This window comes from Oreochromis niloticus, linkage group LG15 (assembly GCF_001858045.2).
Source record: "Oreochromis niloticus isolate F11D_XX linkage group LG15, O_niloticus_UMD_NMBU, whole genome shotgun sequence".
Classification (NCBI taxonomy): Eukaryota; Metazoa; Chordata; class Actinopteri; order Cichliformes; family Cichlidae; genus Oreochromis; species Oreochromis niloticus.
Genome location: NC_031980.2, coordinates 21,739,889 through 21,754,977, shown reverse-complemented (window position 1 = coordinate 21,754,977; position 15,089 = coordinate 21,739,889). Strand labels below are relative to the sequence as shown.

The window sequence follows — 15,089 nt, the reverse complement described above, 5'->3', positions numbered from 1 at the left end:
GCACGGGACGGTGCCCCAGTTTTCAATGTCGGAGATGGAGAGACGGGCGGAGTTTCAGGATGTGAGACTCTTAGCAGTCATGATACCAGTGAGGTTGCCACTACTTCTGCTGAAGTGTGTGAGGAGTTTGGCCAGACGCCTACGTCAGTAGGAGTGCAACAGGAAATGGATGTGGATGGAATGGTCCGCAGTGACGGGAATTTGTGTAGGGATAATGAAAATGTTTTTAAAATTCCACATACAAAAAGGAAACCTAAGGACTTTAAAGGTGCAAAGCCAAAAAAGATGCAGGCGAAAGAAAAGGGTGGAAGAGAGAGTGAGTCGGATGTTTTATCCGATTCTGATAGTGATAGAGAGTCATCTGACTCTTCTATTCCTGATGGTCAGAGAAGTAATGGGTACAGTTTAGAACAAATTAGGAGTTTTTTTGGAAGTAAATAAGAAACAATGTGGCACTAATTCGGGATTATTTGGATGTCTCTAATTTATTGGGCTTAAACTTTGGTCTGATTTCCCTCGACCAAGAAAAGGCTTTTGATTGGGTGCCTGATAAAACGGACAGCTTCTTTGGCCTGTGCTTTAGACCACAGCTCACGGACTTTGACAGCCCTGGTCCTTTTTTGGAGAAGGAGAAGTACCGCTGGACACCACTGGATTCGCTGACTGGGAGGGTGTTGTATAAAAGCTGTGTTAAGGCAATAAACAAAGCAAAGTTAAATGGTAAAACTGATACGCCTTGGAGGGAACATTTTAAGGTTGGTTTTGATGTGGGCCCTGCATGGGGGTCTCTGTACAAGCCACCATTGACCAAGAACGCTGGTGATTTACAGTGGCGGATTTTACATGGTATCATTGCGGTAAATGCTTTTGTGTCCACCATTAAGCCTGGGTCTTCAGATGCATGTCCTTTTTGTTCGATGAGAGAAACTGTTTTTCATTGTTTTGTACAATGTTTCCGATTGATTTATTTATTTTCGGTTCTTACTGGTATTTGGGAATCCTTTGGAGAATGTTTTACACAACAGTGTTTTATTTTTGGGTTTTCGTATGATAAAGGGAAGAAGAAAAAGGGGCGATTGCTGAATTTTTTCTTGGGCCAAGCGAAGTTGGCAATTTATTTGAATAGAAAGTATAAGATTGATAAGGGACGAAATACTGACTGTGTTGAGCTCTTCAAAGGTTTGTCGAGAGCCAGAGTGATGTTAGAGTATAAATATTATTTCAATATGGATGGATTGGATGCTTTTCGAAATCTTTGGGATTATAAAGGCAGTCTGTTTTCTTTAAACAACTCTGAACTTGTGTTTAGCAATGTGTTGGTTTGAGCTGACTGTTTGTATGGCTCACTATTGAGTGAATAAATGTGTTTTTAAAAATCAAAATCTTTCTTTCTTTCTTCACAACCTCAGCAGTGTGTGTTTGGCAGGTCAGGTCCTTCCTGCTGTTGATCAGTCTTACGGTCAGTAAGACTAAAATAGTGCTTCTACTTACAAAAATCCAACATTTCACTTCCTTAGTCACTTCCTCATTTTATGTTCCACTTGTATTTTTATTAAAAAGGGAGTTGTTCCATCTTTGCTGGATTGCTCTGCTCTTTTCTCTGCTGGAGAAACTCTTTCTGGAGAGCAGTGGGCTGGTTTGTGTTCTTAGAAGAGAATCTGTTTGGACTTGTGGAAAACACTAACTTGTAGAAACCAGGAACTTCTCTAGTGTTGCTCTTCTATTTGAACTCTAATTTAATGTAAATAAATGCCCTGAACTTCTATGATCGAGTCCTGCATTTGAGTGTTGCCTGTTCAGTGATCCCGGAAAGTTTTCTTTCTGAAAGCATCCTGATGAGACTATTCATCACTAATTATTTCTTTATTTGCACATTACATTATGTGTGTACACTAATATTCAAAGCCCAATAAGCTCATCAACAAATACGAGATGCAAAGGAACAGATGTAAAGCATAAACCAGATACATTTATTACTGATATAGTTGATATAAAGACAAACTAGCATGAGTTATAGCCAGTGTAACCAGTCCCATTCATTCACCGTGTCAATGAAAGCTCTACAGAGGCAAAAAAGAAATTGCTGAAGAGGAGATGGTCAGGTGCTCCAAAAAAGCACTATCATCCCTTTCAGACCTCCTCAACATTGGAGTCAACTAAAATTGTCCATAACAAGAACACATAGGTTTTAACAACTGAACAAAAAATATTTGCACAGAGGTGTTCTAACTAAGAGATAAAATCAGAACCTTAAGATGGTCGTCCAACTATAAAATAAGTGTCTTTTAAAAAAGTTGATGTTGACATTGATGTTTTTGGTCAGTGGGTCTGACAGAAGCAGCAGGGTCAGTCAAACTCCATCAGAAGAGGAGACATTTTCACAGTTCATTGCTCCATCGTTTTCATTATTACACACCTTTAAAAAACAAAATGGCATTCTCACACATCAATACCATCTGACAAGTCTAAATTTTGTCATCTTTGGGCAACTATTACTCTGCTTTTAGTGATTATTACCCAACAAAATGACATTGTAAAGGTATCCCTGTCATTACAGTTTATTCATTTTGTAGACAACCTTGTCCAAGTCACTTTAGAAAATAAGTGCATTAAAGGGCAAGTTAGCATGCACTTGGTCTGCAAAGAAAGAATGTAATAAATATTTAATAAGTCTATTTTAAAAACTCACAGTGTTTGTATCCATCTTTGCTGGTTTCCCTAACAAGACAAGACAAGACAAGGACTCAACTTTTGTTCCACAAACAAAATTCAAGTTAATCCAACCTGCTTGGTAATATTCTGACCCTTACCTCTTTTGTATATGATGATGACCACAACAGCTATTAGGAGTATTAAACCAACAGGCACAATGATGAACATCCACCAGTCTGGTAAAGAATGTAAACAAGAGTCTAAGGAGCTTGGAAATAAAGCGACTGGATGTAAAAATTCTTAAAGATGTTTCAACTCTCATCCAAGATGCTTCAGTTCATGCAAACAATACAGCACAAACAAAAGAAATCTGTTTGCTAATTTATGTTCTGTTTAAAACAAATTAACATAAGAGGGGGAAAAAGAAGCTGCACAGGGCTACATCATCAAATTACTGTTTTATTGATCTGCATCTTCTTCCTTAATAATGAATATTGGCTACTCCTGTATTGCAATGATATTAAGAGCTACTTATTAATATCAGTTTGAAGCTACTTCCACTTACATAGATACAAGCAACATAAAACATTGCATATAAAGGAATCAGATGAATACAAGAACAAAAATCAGTTTAGGAAAAAGTAAATATCAAAATAGAAAAACAGTACATTTCTTCAAAAATGTCATTTAGATGATTTTAAATGGTTATTCTTACCTGTTTTCTTACTCTTACTTGGTGACAGAGGATAGAAACTAAACAGGTGCTCTTTGCCGCTCATTTCTGTCACGCTGCAACTTAAAAACTCATATTTTGATTTATAAACTTCATTATAAGTCAGAAAGGTTGCAGTGGCTGAGCAGGTCGACTGAGTTATCTTTGCAGATGTATTATTCACAGCCCAGATTTGACCATTTTTCATCCACATCACTGTATGTCTACACCTCCCATATGTCAGCACAGAGCACTTCACAGTCACAATATCAATGTTCTTCCGTTCAGTCACTGGTGAAGAAGAAAAAGATACAGACACTGTGAGACAAAGATAATACATAACTGTTGTGATGCTTTATTATGTTGTGCTAGGAGCACACTCACTTGTGACAACAGACAGGTCAACTCTGTGATCTGCACCTTTTTGTTCTCCTAACTTGTCAAACTGTTTGCAGATGTACTGACCAGCATCTTCAATGGTTACATTCTTTATAGCCAGAAAACATTCCTGTGTAAAACCCAGCCGGTCCGATTTGGAATAATTGTGAGCTGTGAGTCCAAAATTGACCAGTTCCACTTCTCGTTGTCTTGAACTATTAAAAATCCAGGTGATATTGCCAGAGTTACAAAGATCTTTCACATGGTTACAAGGCAAAATGACTTCATCTCCATCTCTGACGACAAACTCAAAGTGTTCAGCTGCTGTTGTTGTTCAGGAGAAATAAAACAATTATCAGATATTTGAAGATGCTTGTTTGGTTAACATCACAGTGGCTGTTTAGTAATGTCATCTGCAGACTTAAGATTAATAAAGGAAATGTTTGAAATCTCACTTATGAATAAATGTGCATTTTTACCTGTTAACTGAAGCATTGGCATCAGTAATAGAAACAATTTAGTCCATTTGAATTTGGGATCCATTGTGCATGTCAGTCTTTGCTGTCGTTGTCACTCTAATGGTGGTCACAGACTCAAAAGCAAAGCTTCCTTTAGAGGGAAACAGCTGACATGTAATGAGTGTGATTTCACTTCCTCAAAAAGAAAGTTTGTTTTCTCTCTTGACATTATTTTTTTTAATCAACATAGTTAGAACCAACCAATATTAAAAATATGAAAGGTCATGACAGGCTGACAAAGACCCTGTATATGTGAAATGACCTTGCACAATGGGCAACTGACCATAAGACGGAAAAAGTTAAATTTTTATTTACACTGATGTGTTAAAAAAAGACACATTTCTGAAGATTGTTAGTTTACATAAAGCTTTCAATATCCTCCTGAGAACCAAGGAAAAAGAATCTTCCCACTGAACTAATAGAGGCCTCCCAAACACATGGGATATCAATGGAAATCCCAGGATGTCCTCTATTTGGTACATCAGTACTTAGTAGGTTAGCTCAAATAAGTTAAAAGATATAGACCAAAAACAAATGTCCATTAGAGATGACATAAAGGAATAGGCTGGTTCTATGGAGGATATTGCTGCTCTTCCAATTTAAAACAGGACTTTTTGCTAAAATTAAAGAGCGTTAAGACAAGAGTTCACCTGATCAAGCTGGTTCCTTATTCTATTTTTGAATTTTTACATCGAGAGTAGATGAGGCATGTAGTTTCTGTTATGACCTTATTCCTTAATAATGAATATATGCTAATCCTTTTAGATAACCAGTGTCTTCTGTTGTATTGCAATGATATTAATAGCTACTTATTAATATCAGTGTATTAATAGCTACTTATTAATCAGTGTGAAGCTACTTTCACTGACATAAATACAAGCAACATAAAAAATTGGATATAAAGGAATCTTTTGTTTTCACATGAATGCAAGAACAAAAATCAGCAGACAGTTTAGCAAAAAGTAAATATCAAAATAGAAAAATAGTACAGTTCTTCAAAAATGTCATTTAGATGACTTTAAAAGGTTCGTCTTACCTGTTTTCGTACTCTTGGCGATAGAGGATAGAAACTAAACAGGTGCTCTTTGCCACGGATTTCTGTCACACTGCAACTTAAAAACTCATAATTTGATTTATAAACTTCATGATAAGTCACAAAGGATGCAGAAAGGATGCTGTGTTGTCACCCTTATGTTCAGTCACTGGTGAAAAAAGGTGACGATTTATATATTTATTTATTTATAAATCTAAAATTTTGCTACCTGTTGCTGGGGAAAGGGACAAGAACTCACCTTTGCCTTTGATTGGAGAAGTCCCTGGTGATGGGTGGGGTCAACAGACAGAACACCTCACCCTAACCACTATGAAAGTGACATGTTGAGATACAGCAGAACTGTAGAGGGACAGGGTACTATGGTGTGATGGACTGACTTACCTGTGTGCAATATGAAAGAGCTAAATATCATAATTATTGCTCTGATGTGTTTTATCTGTCCATACCTCAGTGTGACAATCTGTTACAGTACTGTAGTACTCTGATACTTCTATGGTTTACTGATCACTCCCTGTCATCTCAGCAGGTTCAGTGTGCACGTGACCCCAAGGAACATCCTGAGGATCCCAACTTATCTTTACTCTGATAAAGAATCAGACGCTTCAGTGTAAAATGGATGCTTTGCCTCTGTTTTGTTGCTCATAACTGTTGCCCTACACTAAACACAACAATACTCTTTCTGTAGCTCAGACAATGATGACCTTGATTTAACCTGTGCGCATTTCTAGAGCTCATGTTTACCTTGTAATTGTAAATACTTGAGTGATCAATAAATGTAAGAGCGTATTGGAGATTCTGCTACTTCTGTGTCAGGCTGATCTTACTGAATTAAAGGCTCTCAATTTAATCTTACAGATTCAGTTCAATTCAATTCAGTTTTATTTATATAACACCAAATCACAACAACAATCGCCTTAAGGTGCTTTATATAGATTTACCACATGTTTATGTACAAGTTGTCTTTCATTACCCAGCATTCTGAGACATAAAATGTTTCTTTTTCCTTTTTTAATCTAGGCTTACAGTCTCTCTTTGTCAAAAACATGCAGACTACTGTTAATTTCTCAGTGCTGTTTTTTGACCCTTTTGCAAAGGTAAATACAACTCATCAAGACAACCTGGTTGTGTGCGCCTCAGTTTATTTCAGATTTCAACCACACCTTTGTCAGTTGGAATAGACTCCACCCAGCTATGATCCTAATCTGGATATATAGTTAACAAAATATGTGGATGTGTGAACTCTGGGTATGAAGGACTGATGAAAATATTCCTCCTCTGTCACATACTCCTGTTTTCCTCCTTTGTTTCTCAACTGTCTTCCTGTGTTCTTTCTCTCCTTTGCCTCATTCTTCAATTTTATCTCACTCAAAATGTGTCTCCCACCATGTGAAGATGAAACAGACAGTGCTATATATCCCCATGTAACCACGACGAACTTGTCTAAAAACCCAGAGTGTTAAACCCCAGCAATACAGGTAGAAACTCCTGACAGACCTCTCTGACTCAAAGCTTCTCTGATAGTACAAATGTCCTCCATCTGTAATAGAGTCTATTTTGTCTAGCAGCTTCTGGACCTGGCATCCATCTTCCATTTCTTCATTGTTGAACACGTGGTACAGACCGCTGCAGTTTTTCAGCACCTCCTGCAGGTTGTTGTCTTTGCTGACAAACTTCTCTATGTCGATGGTGTTTTTCAGTCGGTCTCCATAGGTGAAAAGCACCATGGTGTGTTTGGAGACGTCAGGACTCAGCATGGTCTGCAGGGTTTTCAGCCCTTCCTGCTCTTGTTTGGTGAATCTTCCGAGCTGAAGGACAAGGAGGAAAACGTGAGGACCTGGAACGCTCAGCTCGAGTGCTTTTAACATCTCTGCTTTCACCATGTTTGTAGACAACCGAGTGCTGAAGAGTCCAGGAGTGTCGACCACAGAGACTCTGCGACCCTGAACATCAGCTTCTAGTTTCTGACTGCACAGAGTCACCGGGCTGGAACTGATCTTACAGTCAAACGCCTTCTTTCCCAGGATGGTGTTTCCTGCTGAACTCTTCCCCACTCTCTCCTGCCCCACCAGCACCACCCTGAGGTGTGAGCCTGAAACAACACAGGTCATCACGGGGTATTACACCAGTGTCTCAGTATGCTCACCACCTGAACACATAATAGCTCATTTTATAAACAGCAGACCACAATACACAGCATTTCAGACAGCATGTGCTTTTTCTCTTGATGCAGATTTATTTTAAAAGGATCACTTTACATTTCTTACCCTCAATAATCCAGAGGGACACATTTGACCAAACGTTGGCCTGTTGCAGGGTGTTTGCTTTGATCACCTTTGAGTCCATCAGTGGCAAACAAACAAAGTGAGACTCCTGTATATATGAGGGTCTGAATTATTTCAGAAACAACAAATTGCAGAAGATGAGATAAAAAAATGCCTGCCTCCCACCCCATACACTGTATAGTGAAGTGATTAGGTGTTCTTCAGAAAACTTCCAAATGTTAGTTTTTGAATGTTGAAATGATTCAGGCCACATGTTGATGCTTTAAATAATGTTGTATAACAAAAGTCCTGACACAGATTGTCATCTTTATATTTTATTAGAACATGCATAAAGTACAGGAAAGGCACAGAATTGTTCTGATTTTTAATCAACAGAAAACCCCACACGCCACACATGTACACACACATAAATGTGTGTGTGTGTGTGTGTGTGCATGAGAATCAGTTTAGACACGGTCTTCTACTGACATACAGCATAAGGACAGACAAAAAAAATAAAAAACCATTTAATCACACATTTAATTAAAGAAATAAGATGCTAATCTCTATCTATATCAGAGCACAAATCAGCCTCATGATAAAGATAATATGGTGACAGACTAGAAAATATTAACAATATATATGAATTATAGTTTAAAGTTTATCTAAATTTATCATATGGGTGGAATGATCTAATTACTGTACGATGCATCCTGTTGCATCTTTCACTCTGAAATATATATCTTGTTTTGGAACCCCGACAGATGCAGCTGCAACACCAGCTCCTACACCACCTCCAACGGCAGCTCCAACAGCAGCTCTAGCAACAACAGCTCCAGCAACACCAGCTTTAGCAGCAACTCCAGCAACAGCAACTCCAGCAGCGGCTGCTCCAGCAGCGGCTGCTCCAGCAGCGGCTGCTCCAGCAGAGGCTGCTCCAGCAGCGGCAACTCCAGCAGCGGCTGCTCCAGCAGCAGCTCCAATAACAACACCCTTTAGAACAGCCTGAACAAAGGAGTTGTCTTCCTCTGCCTTTCTTCTTGCTTCTTCAAGATTCATGCCTGGATGTTTTCTCAGAAGTTCTTCAATTTTTTGTTTTATGGCTCTCTCAGCCTCTTGGAACATTTCGTTGGTGTAGAAGCCTCCTCCATTAAGTTGAACCATTGCACGGATCTTCAGCAGCAGCTCTGTGAGCTGAGAGGTATCTCTGTCATCGGTGTCAAAAACATGATAATTTCTGTGACATTGACTGATGAAGCGGCGGAGATCTGGATTCTCATTAATTAATTTTTCTATGGAGGCATGTCTTTTCTTCAGCTCATCTCCATGGGTAAACAGGACCATGGTGTAACGCGGTGCCTCTTTTCCAAATATTGTCTGAATGATTTTCACTGATTTTTGTTCTTCTTTTGTGAATCTGGTTGGCTGGAGCACAACCAAAAAAACATGTGGCCCAGGAGCAGCAAAGGACATGCATCGAGCAATCTCTCTCCTCACCTGCTCTTCAGATTTATTTGTGTCACCCAGTCCTGGTGTATCAATTACAGCCAGTTTAAGGCCACCAAACTCTCCCATCTTTTTCTCACACACTTCTGTCACTGAGGAAGAAGACAGCTCAGATTTAAAAGCATCTCTTCCTAAAATGGTGTTTCCTGCTGCACTCTTCCCAACTCCAGTTTTCCCAACAAGTACAATCCTGAGATCTCCTTGCTTTACATCTGTGAAGAATTTCACAAACACAATGATGTTACCTGTTTACCTCCATTAGAACCACTATATATGCAAACATTTTTACATAATACTTTGAATAGAAACAAATAAAAGCTTTAGATCTTTGCAGCCCAAACTGGTCAACAGTGATGGCCATGACCACTACCTTTTTTGCAGAGACACCACACTAAAGTTAATTCTGTTTTGAATTAATTATTGTCAGTTTTACTGCTAACAGTGTTGATAATGTTCCTGGCTCCCCCACTTGTGTTTCACACATCCTTATACTTGCCCTTTGTCACAGATTATACCATATATTTTTCACTTTTGTAATTTTGATTAAATATTTTGTTCCAGTTCAAAAAGATTGATTGTGACTGTTAAAAGCATTTGATGAGGGCAAGTGATATGACCACATATCACCAGCAGGAAGCACCATTGCTTTAACACTGTTAAAGCCACAAGGTTTCTCTCGATGATTCTGAATCTAAACAGGGTTTATAATATCACCTATAAAGGTTTGTTGGGGAAGAGTTAAATAGAACCTGGTCAACAAATTAACTCAGCTTTCCACTGGATGAGATGGCAGAGATGGATGGGGAGAGAGAGGTTTAAGCACTTTCTATTAGGCTACTGCGCCCACAGAGCAAGAATATGTATGTGTGGACGGATAGATACAGTTCTTAATGTAAAACGCTATAGTAATACACTCACGGATAATTAGTGTATATCTTAGTCATTATCTGTATAAATGTGCGTCTTTGTTAATTATTTACTTAGACATTTTAAGTCATCCTCTGAACAATCAAAGGTTTTGCTGTGATGGTCAGTAACCACTGCCCACCAGTGGCAGAGTTTATAATCGTTACGTGCCGACCTGTCTACTTGCTGAGGAAATTTACAACTATTCTGCTGGTGACTGTTTTTACTCACCCACTCCAAACAACAACTATAGGAATAAAGCACTCAGCAAACTTTATCCAGCTACCAGTGCTCAACAGACAGCTTTTCCTAATGGTTTCCTCATTCTAGCTGGGGATTTCAACGATGGAGTTCTTAAGACTGTGCTTCCAAAAATTCATCAACATGTTGATTTTCTCACTATGGGAAACAGCGCACTGAACCTGCATTACACAACCTGAAAAATAGCATACAAGGTGTCCCCCTTCCCCCACCTAGGCTTCTATGATTGCATCAGTGTTATGTAAAAAAGAGCCTACAGACCTTGAGTGATAGCCAACAAAGTTCCGAAGCAGGTGGCCAGAGGGGGCCATGGCAGCACAGACTGCTTTGACACAGAAGATTGGAACATGTTTAAAGAGGCAGCCACTTACAACCCACAGGCTGACACACAAAAATACACGTACATGTGTGTCCATCACTGTCCAGATCACCAGATGCATATATGGTATGACGGACAGACAATGGCCACCTGAAATGATTGACTGGGGATAATCTACAGGTTACTTAATCCCTGCAACACAGGCAATTTGAGAGTTGCCAGGATGTGCTTGTCACAAAGAAAGGTAATGAGCCATTTCAAGGATAGCAGAGACACAAGAAGTCTGTGGCAGGGGATTCAGACCATCACATACCATAAATCCTCTAAAGATGTCATCACATTAGATTGCAATACTTGATACTTTATTTATCTTTCATGCTGGTATCTCATAATGTTACAGCTCTCTTTTTACATTATTTATTATTTTAATTTATTTTAGCTGCATACCGTGGATTGGGGGAGACATTTAAATCCTTTGCATTGTATTGCAGAACGGACAATAAAGCTGACTTTGATTTTTATTTCGAACTTTTAATTCTAATGATCTAAAACTACCTCTTCCCATGTATCTATACTCTGACACAGTAAAAAAAACGAATAAAGCAGATAATCTGAAAGTCAAATGTGTGTGTAATATAACCACAGCAGACCTGGCGACGTGTTTATGCTTTTCAGCATTTTTGAACACTGTTATTACAGTTGCTGTATCACACACACGACTCAGTCTCAGCTTTCCAGCTCAGCCGCCGAATACACATCACCAACAACAACGACCACAGACAGACAGCACAGCTTTTTAAGCTGGCGTGATTGCAGATGCCGTGCAGGTCTGTCTATCTCCCCTGCAGCGGTACCGCAGACCACGCCTGGTTTGATCTGGTTTGATGTTTGATGGTTTGATGTAATAAAAACTAAACAAACAAACTCTCTTTTGGGCACACTATGAGAAACCCCTTTTTTAGATGCTGCAGACTGAAATGACTGACTGCATGATTCGGTCTCTAATGTTCTCATGTTTGTGAACGAACTTTGGTAGACATTTATTCTGAAAACATTTTTTTAAATATCTACATAATCTAACAGTTTCTCATCTGTTTTTATCTTCTTCATCGGAGAAGTCACATCTAAAACTAAATGCATGAAAGATGGTTTGGAAAATGAAAAGTGAGCAGATGGAAATCCCCTCATGCTGATGGGGAATACACGGCTCAGACTAACTATGAGTAGTTCATGTGAACATCAGATTCGGAGACAGCCAAACACACCTAACTTCAACCTTTAAGTAGCAGTGTCTGGCGTTTTATATGAACTTTAATATAAAGTATACCAAATAACTTTAAAAAGGTAGAAGGTAGAAGACTGGAAAACACACTGAAATCATTCCCTTGTACAGAATGATTACATTTGAACTGTTCTATAATTTAAACACAAAACATATTTAATTGGCTTTTTATTGACTTTAACTTCAGATTTTTGTCTTTATAAAGACAAAAGAACCACGTAAAGTAAAGATAGAGTATTTACAAAATATAGGATAAATAGATTATTTCTAATCTTACACAATAAATAAAACGTCAAAATCATAAATATCTGTGATATCTATTATAGAAAAGCATATTAGCTCTAAATGAGAATAAAAGTTGTGAAAGTACTCACTATTCATTGCAGGTTTGCTATTCATGTTTTTGTTTGTTTGTTTGTTTGCTTTTTTCTAAGCAGCTGATCTATCAAGTGTGGTCACTTTCCAGTCTCCAGATGGTGAAGAGTTTCGTTTCACCGAAAAAGCTGTAATATAGCCTGCCCATAACCCCCTCACTCAACATCCCTTACACAATCACGAGTTGGAGCAGATAAAAGAGCTGCTGCCAAGTGCAATGTGGCAATGTAGGAAGTCAGATAGAATTCATAGAATTCACCTGTTTCGAACGTTCTTAGTGTGCGTCAAACACTTCAAAAATAATGTTGATGTAAGGTAACATGATACAACAGGTTTGAAATGATCCTGTAGATATTATTCGTTTTTATCTGTCTTTGTGGCGCAAGTTTAAAATCACTGTAAAAAAAAGTAAGACTGCTGTCAGGCAAGCCCTCATCTGTGAAGCTACAGTCAATCAGGTAGTTATTCCCGACAGAATTTGTTTCCCCTGAGTTGGAAGCGCACTGGACAGGGAGAGTGGATCCAGTTGAGTTCGCCTCCATTCCAACCAACTAGACTTGGAAGTAGTGATTTTTTACTTCTGTAAAAAAGTGATAAATGAGTGTTGTTATGTTACTATTCAGTTTGTGGGTTACAACGAAAATGATACATTAATTGTTCTCACGTGGTATAGGACGGGATTGTTTGCTAAATAAGAGGATAATCACATCTGTGTAAACTCATTTCATATAAACTTTAACACTCAATATACCACTTTCTCAACAAGTGAATGGCTCTGTGTTTGTTTCCAGACATCCTATAAAAATATGGTTTGCTCTGATTGTTGCACATTCCCAAAAGATATGTCTGCTGGAAACAAAAGTACACCTGAGTACATCACTGAAAACATCTAAATACAGAAATTTAGTGTAAATACATCAGCAGGGGCTGCACAAACTGCTATTACACACACACACATGAAAGTATAAAGAAATATAAAAATACAAAACAGCCTAAATTTAAAAACTAAAATGTCATTCAAGGCTACAAGAACCAGTTGCTGTCTTGGGTAAACATTTGCAACCTGAAATTCATTCCACTTTTGTGATCTGAAAACAAGGTCATTAAACAAACAGGTAAACAAATCAATACAATTGCAATGAGGACTGAATGGATCCAAGTACAAGTGAATGAGATTTATTGAGAGGAATAAAATACAAATGTTATCGTCCTTCAAAATGCCTTATATGTGCTACTTTTCCAGCTTTGTAATATGTAGATTTTGTTGTGTAGCCTCTTATTTGTGATTGTCTTGATCACTCTGTTTTGTTTCTGACATAAGAGACTGAGAGAGAAGAGATCAATTTATCAGCAAACTAACCTTCTAGCTGCTTTATTCAAAAAGTAGTATGGATGTATGTGGACTGTGATGTGTAGTCAGGAATACCTAGCTGTGCTTATTGATGTACACTAGAACTGCAGTTTATTAGTTTTGCATTAATAAAAGATGAATTAAATATCTCATTACTGTTTAAAAAAACAGGCAGAAAAAAAATATCAAAGCATAGGTAAAGAAATATTAATATTTAAGCAAAAGACACAGCAAAAGTATGTCTCTTTATGTAATGTTGCACATTTCTGTTATTGTTTCAGGCTGTTGATGGTAGCATAGAGGTTTACAGGTTTGGGATAAGAGCAGGAGGAAGCTTTCACCATACTGTAGGTAACTGCTTCATCTTCATCTCTGCCATTTTTTGCCAGGACCTAGAAATGAATCAAGATTGTGATTAGTTTTATAATGTATACAGTCACTTGCCATTTTGTTAGGCTCACCTGTTCTATTCCTCAGTAATGCAAATAATCACATAATCATATGTCAGCAGTCTGAGCAAAATGCCTTGTTGATAACAGAGGTCAAAGGACAGTTTGCTTCTAGCTGATGGAAAGGCATCAGTAACTCAAATAACCAATTATTAAAACCAAAGTAACCAAAGCAAAAATAGAAAATGGAAAAATGTTGCCTGGTCTAAAGAGTCTTAATTTGTGCTCTTATATTTGGAAGGCAGGGTTAGACTTTGGTTTAAACAAAAGCGTGGCTCCATCCTGGTTCAGACTGGTGGGTATATTGATGTGTGCGATACTGTAATCTTGGGCTCTTTCTTTAAATGCCAAAGCCAAAGTGTTGTTGCTGACCATGTCTATCTTTTTATGACACAGTGTACCCATCTTTTGATAGCTGCTTCCATCAGGATATTGTGCCATATTATGCAGCTCAAATCACCTCACATGGGTCTCTAGAATATGAAATTGGGTTCAGTGTACCTTCTGTAGACCTTTGGGATGTGGTGGAGTGGGAGAGTGCCATCATGGATCTGCAGCAACTGTGTGATGCTATCATTTAAATATGAACCAACAGTCATCAGGAATGTTTACCACTAAGAATTAAGGCAAAAAGGGGGCCCAGCTATGTAAAAGCAAAGTGTACCTAATCTGCCCGGTCCATGTAATTGATAACAATAAACTTACCAAAGTTTTAGTAGCACTCTTGGTGAAGGTGATGGAAGCATAGCGAACAGTATCTTCAGGATCAGCCTACACAGAGACAACAACATAATGACTGCTCGGTTGATTCCACACTTCAGAGAGGAAGCAGTACATGACTCTTTGCTATTACAGAGAGCTGAATGGTTGTGAGAGCAGACTGAGTCAGTATAAGGTCATCTTTCTGTTTTTTCTTCTCTTTTTTAAAAAAGAAATTGGATGTCATCATAAACTAAAAGAAAAATTGCTGAAGTTATTTTAATTTAATATAACATAAAAAAAGACAAAGTTAAGTTCACATGTGCTTAGTTTATCCCAGATTTTGGGTATTCTTGTGTTAGAGCA

The 15,089-nt window shown here is 38.1% G+C and overlaps 2 protein-coding genes across 5 annotated transcripts; both read right to left on the bottom strand.

The window, feature by feature from the left end:
* Nucleotides 1-1,949: 1,949 nt before the first annotated feature.
* Nucleotides 1,950-4,322, bottom strand: LOC102078139 (immunoglobulin superfamily member 10). 2 transcript variants are annotated; one of them, XM_005463314.4, is made up of 6 exons: nucleotides 4,222-4,322; nucleotides 3,749-4,066; nucleotides 3,368-3,655; nucleotides 2,811-2,888; nucleotides 2,690-2,718; nucleotides 1,950-2,416 (listed from the first exon to the last, which is right to left on the bottom strand). In XM_005463314.4, the coding sequence occupies exons 1-6, from the start codon at nucleotides 4,283-4,285 to the stop codon at nucleotides 2,351-2,353; spliced, it is 843 nt and encodes a 280-aa protein (XP_005463371.1). In that variant the 5' UTR covers nucleotides 4,286-4,322; the 3' UTR covers nucleotides 1,950-2,350. The 2 variants fall into 2 exon arrangements, with proteins under 2 accessions (XP_005463371.1, XP_025755074.1); XM_025899289.1 differs by having other exon boundaries at nucleotides 3,749-4,069; nucleotides 4,222-4,320.
* Nucleotides 4,323-6,223: 1,901 nt separating this feature from the next.
* On the bottom strand, nucleotides 6,224-12,360 carry LOC106096484 (GTPase IMAP family member 7-like). Of its 3 annotated transcripts, XM_025899278.1 has the most exons (3): nucleotides 12,224-12,357; nucleotides 7,192-7,403; nucleotides 6,224-7,119 (listed from the first exon to the last, which is right to left on the bottom strand). In XM_025899278.1, the coding sequence occupies exons 1-3, from the start codon at nucleotides 12,246-12,248 to the stop codon at nucleotides 6,676-6,678; spliced, it is 681 nt and encodes a 226-aa protein (XP_025755063.1). In that variant the 5' UTR covers nucleotides 12,249-12,357; the 3' UTR covers nucleotides 6,224-6,675. The 3 variants fall into 3 exon arrangements, with proteins under 3 accessions (XP_025755063.1, XP_019201044.1, XP_013121656.2); XM_019345499.2 differs by having other exon boundaries at nucleotides 6,224-7,403; XM_013266202.3 differs by lacking the exons at nucleotides 6,224-7,119; nucleotides 7,192-7,403 and adding an exon at nucleotides 7,895-9,293 and having other exon boundaries at nucleotides 12,224-12,360.
* Between the last annotated feature and the right edge of the window lie 2,729 nt (nucleotides 12,361-15,089).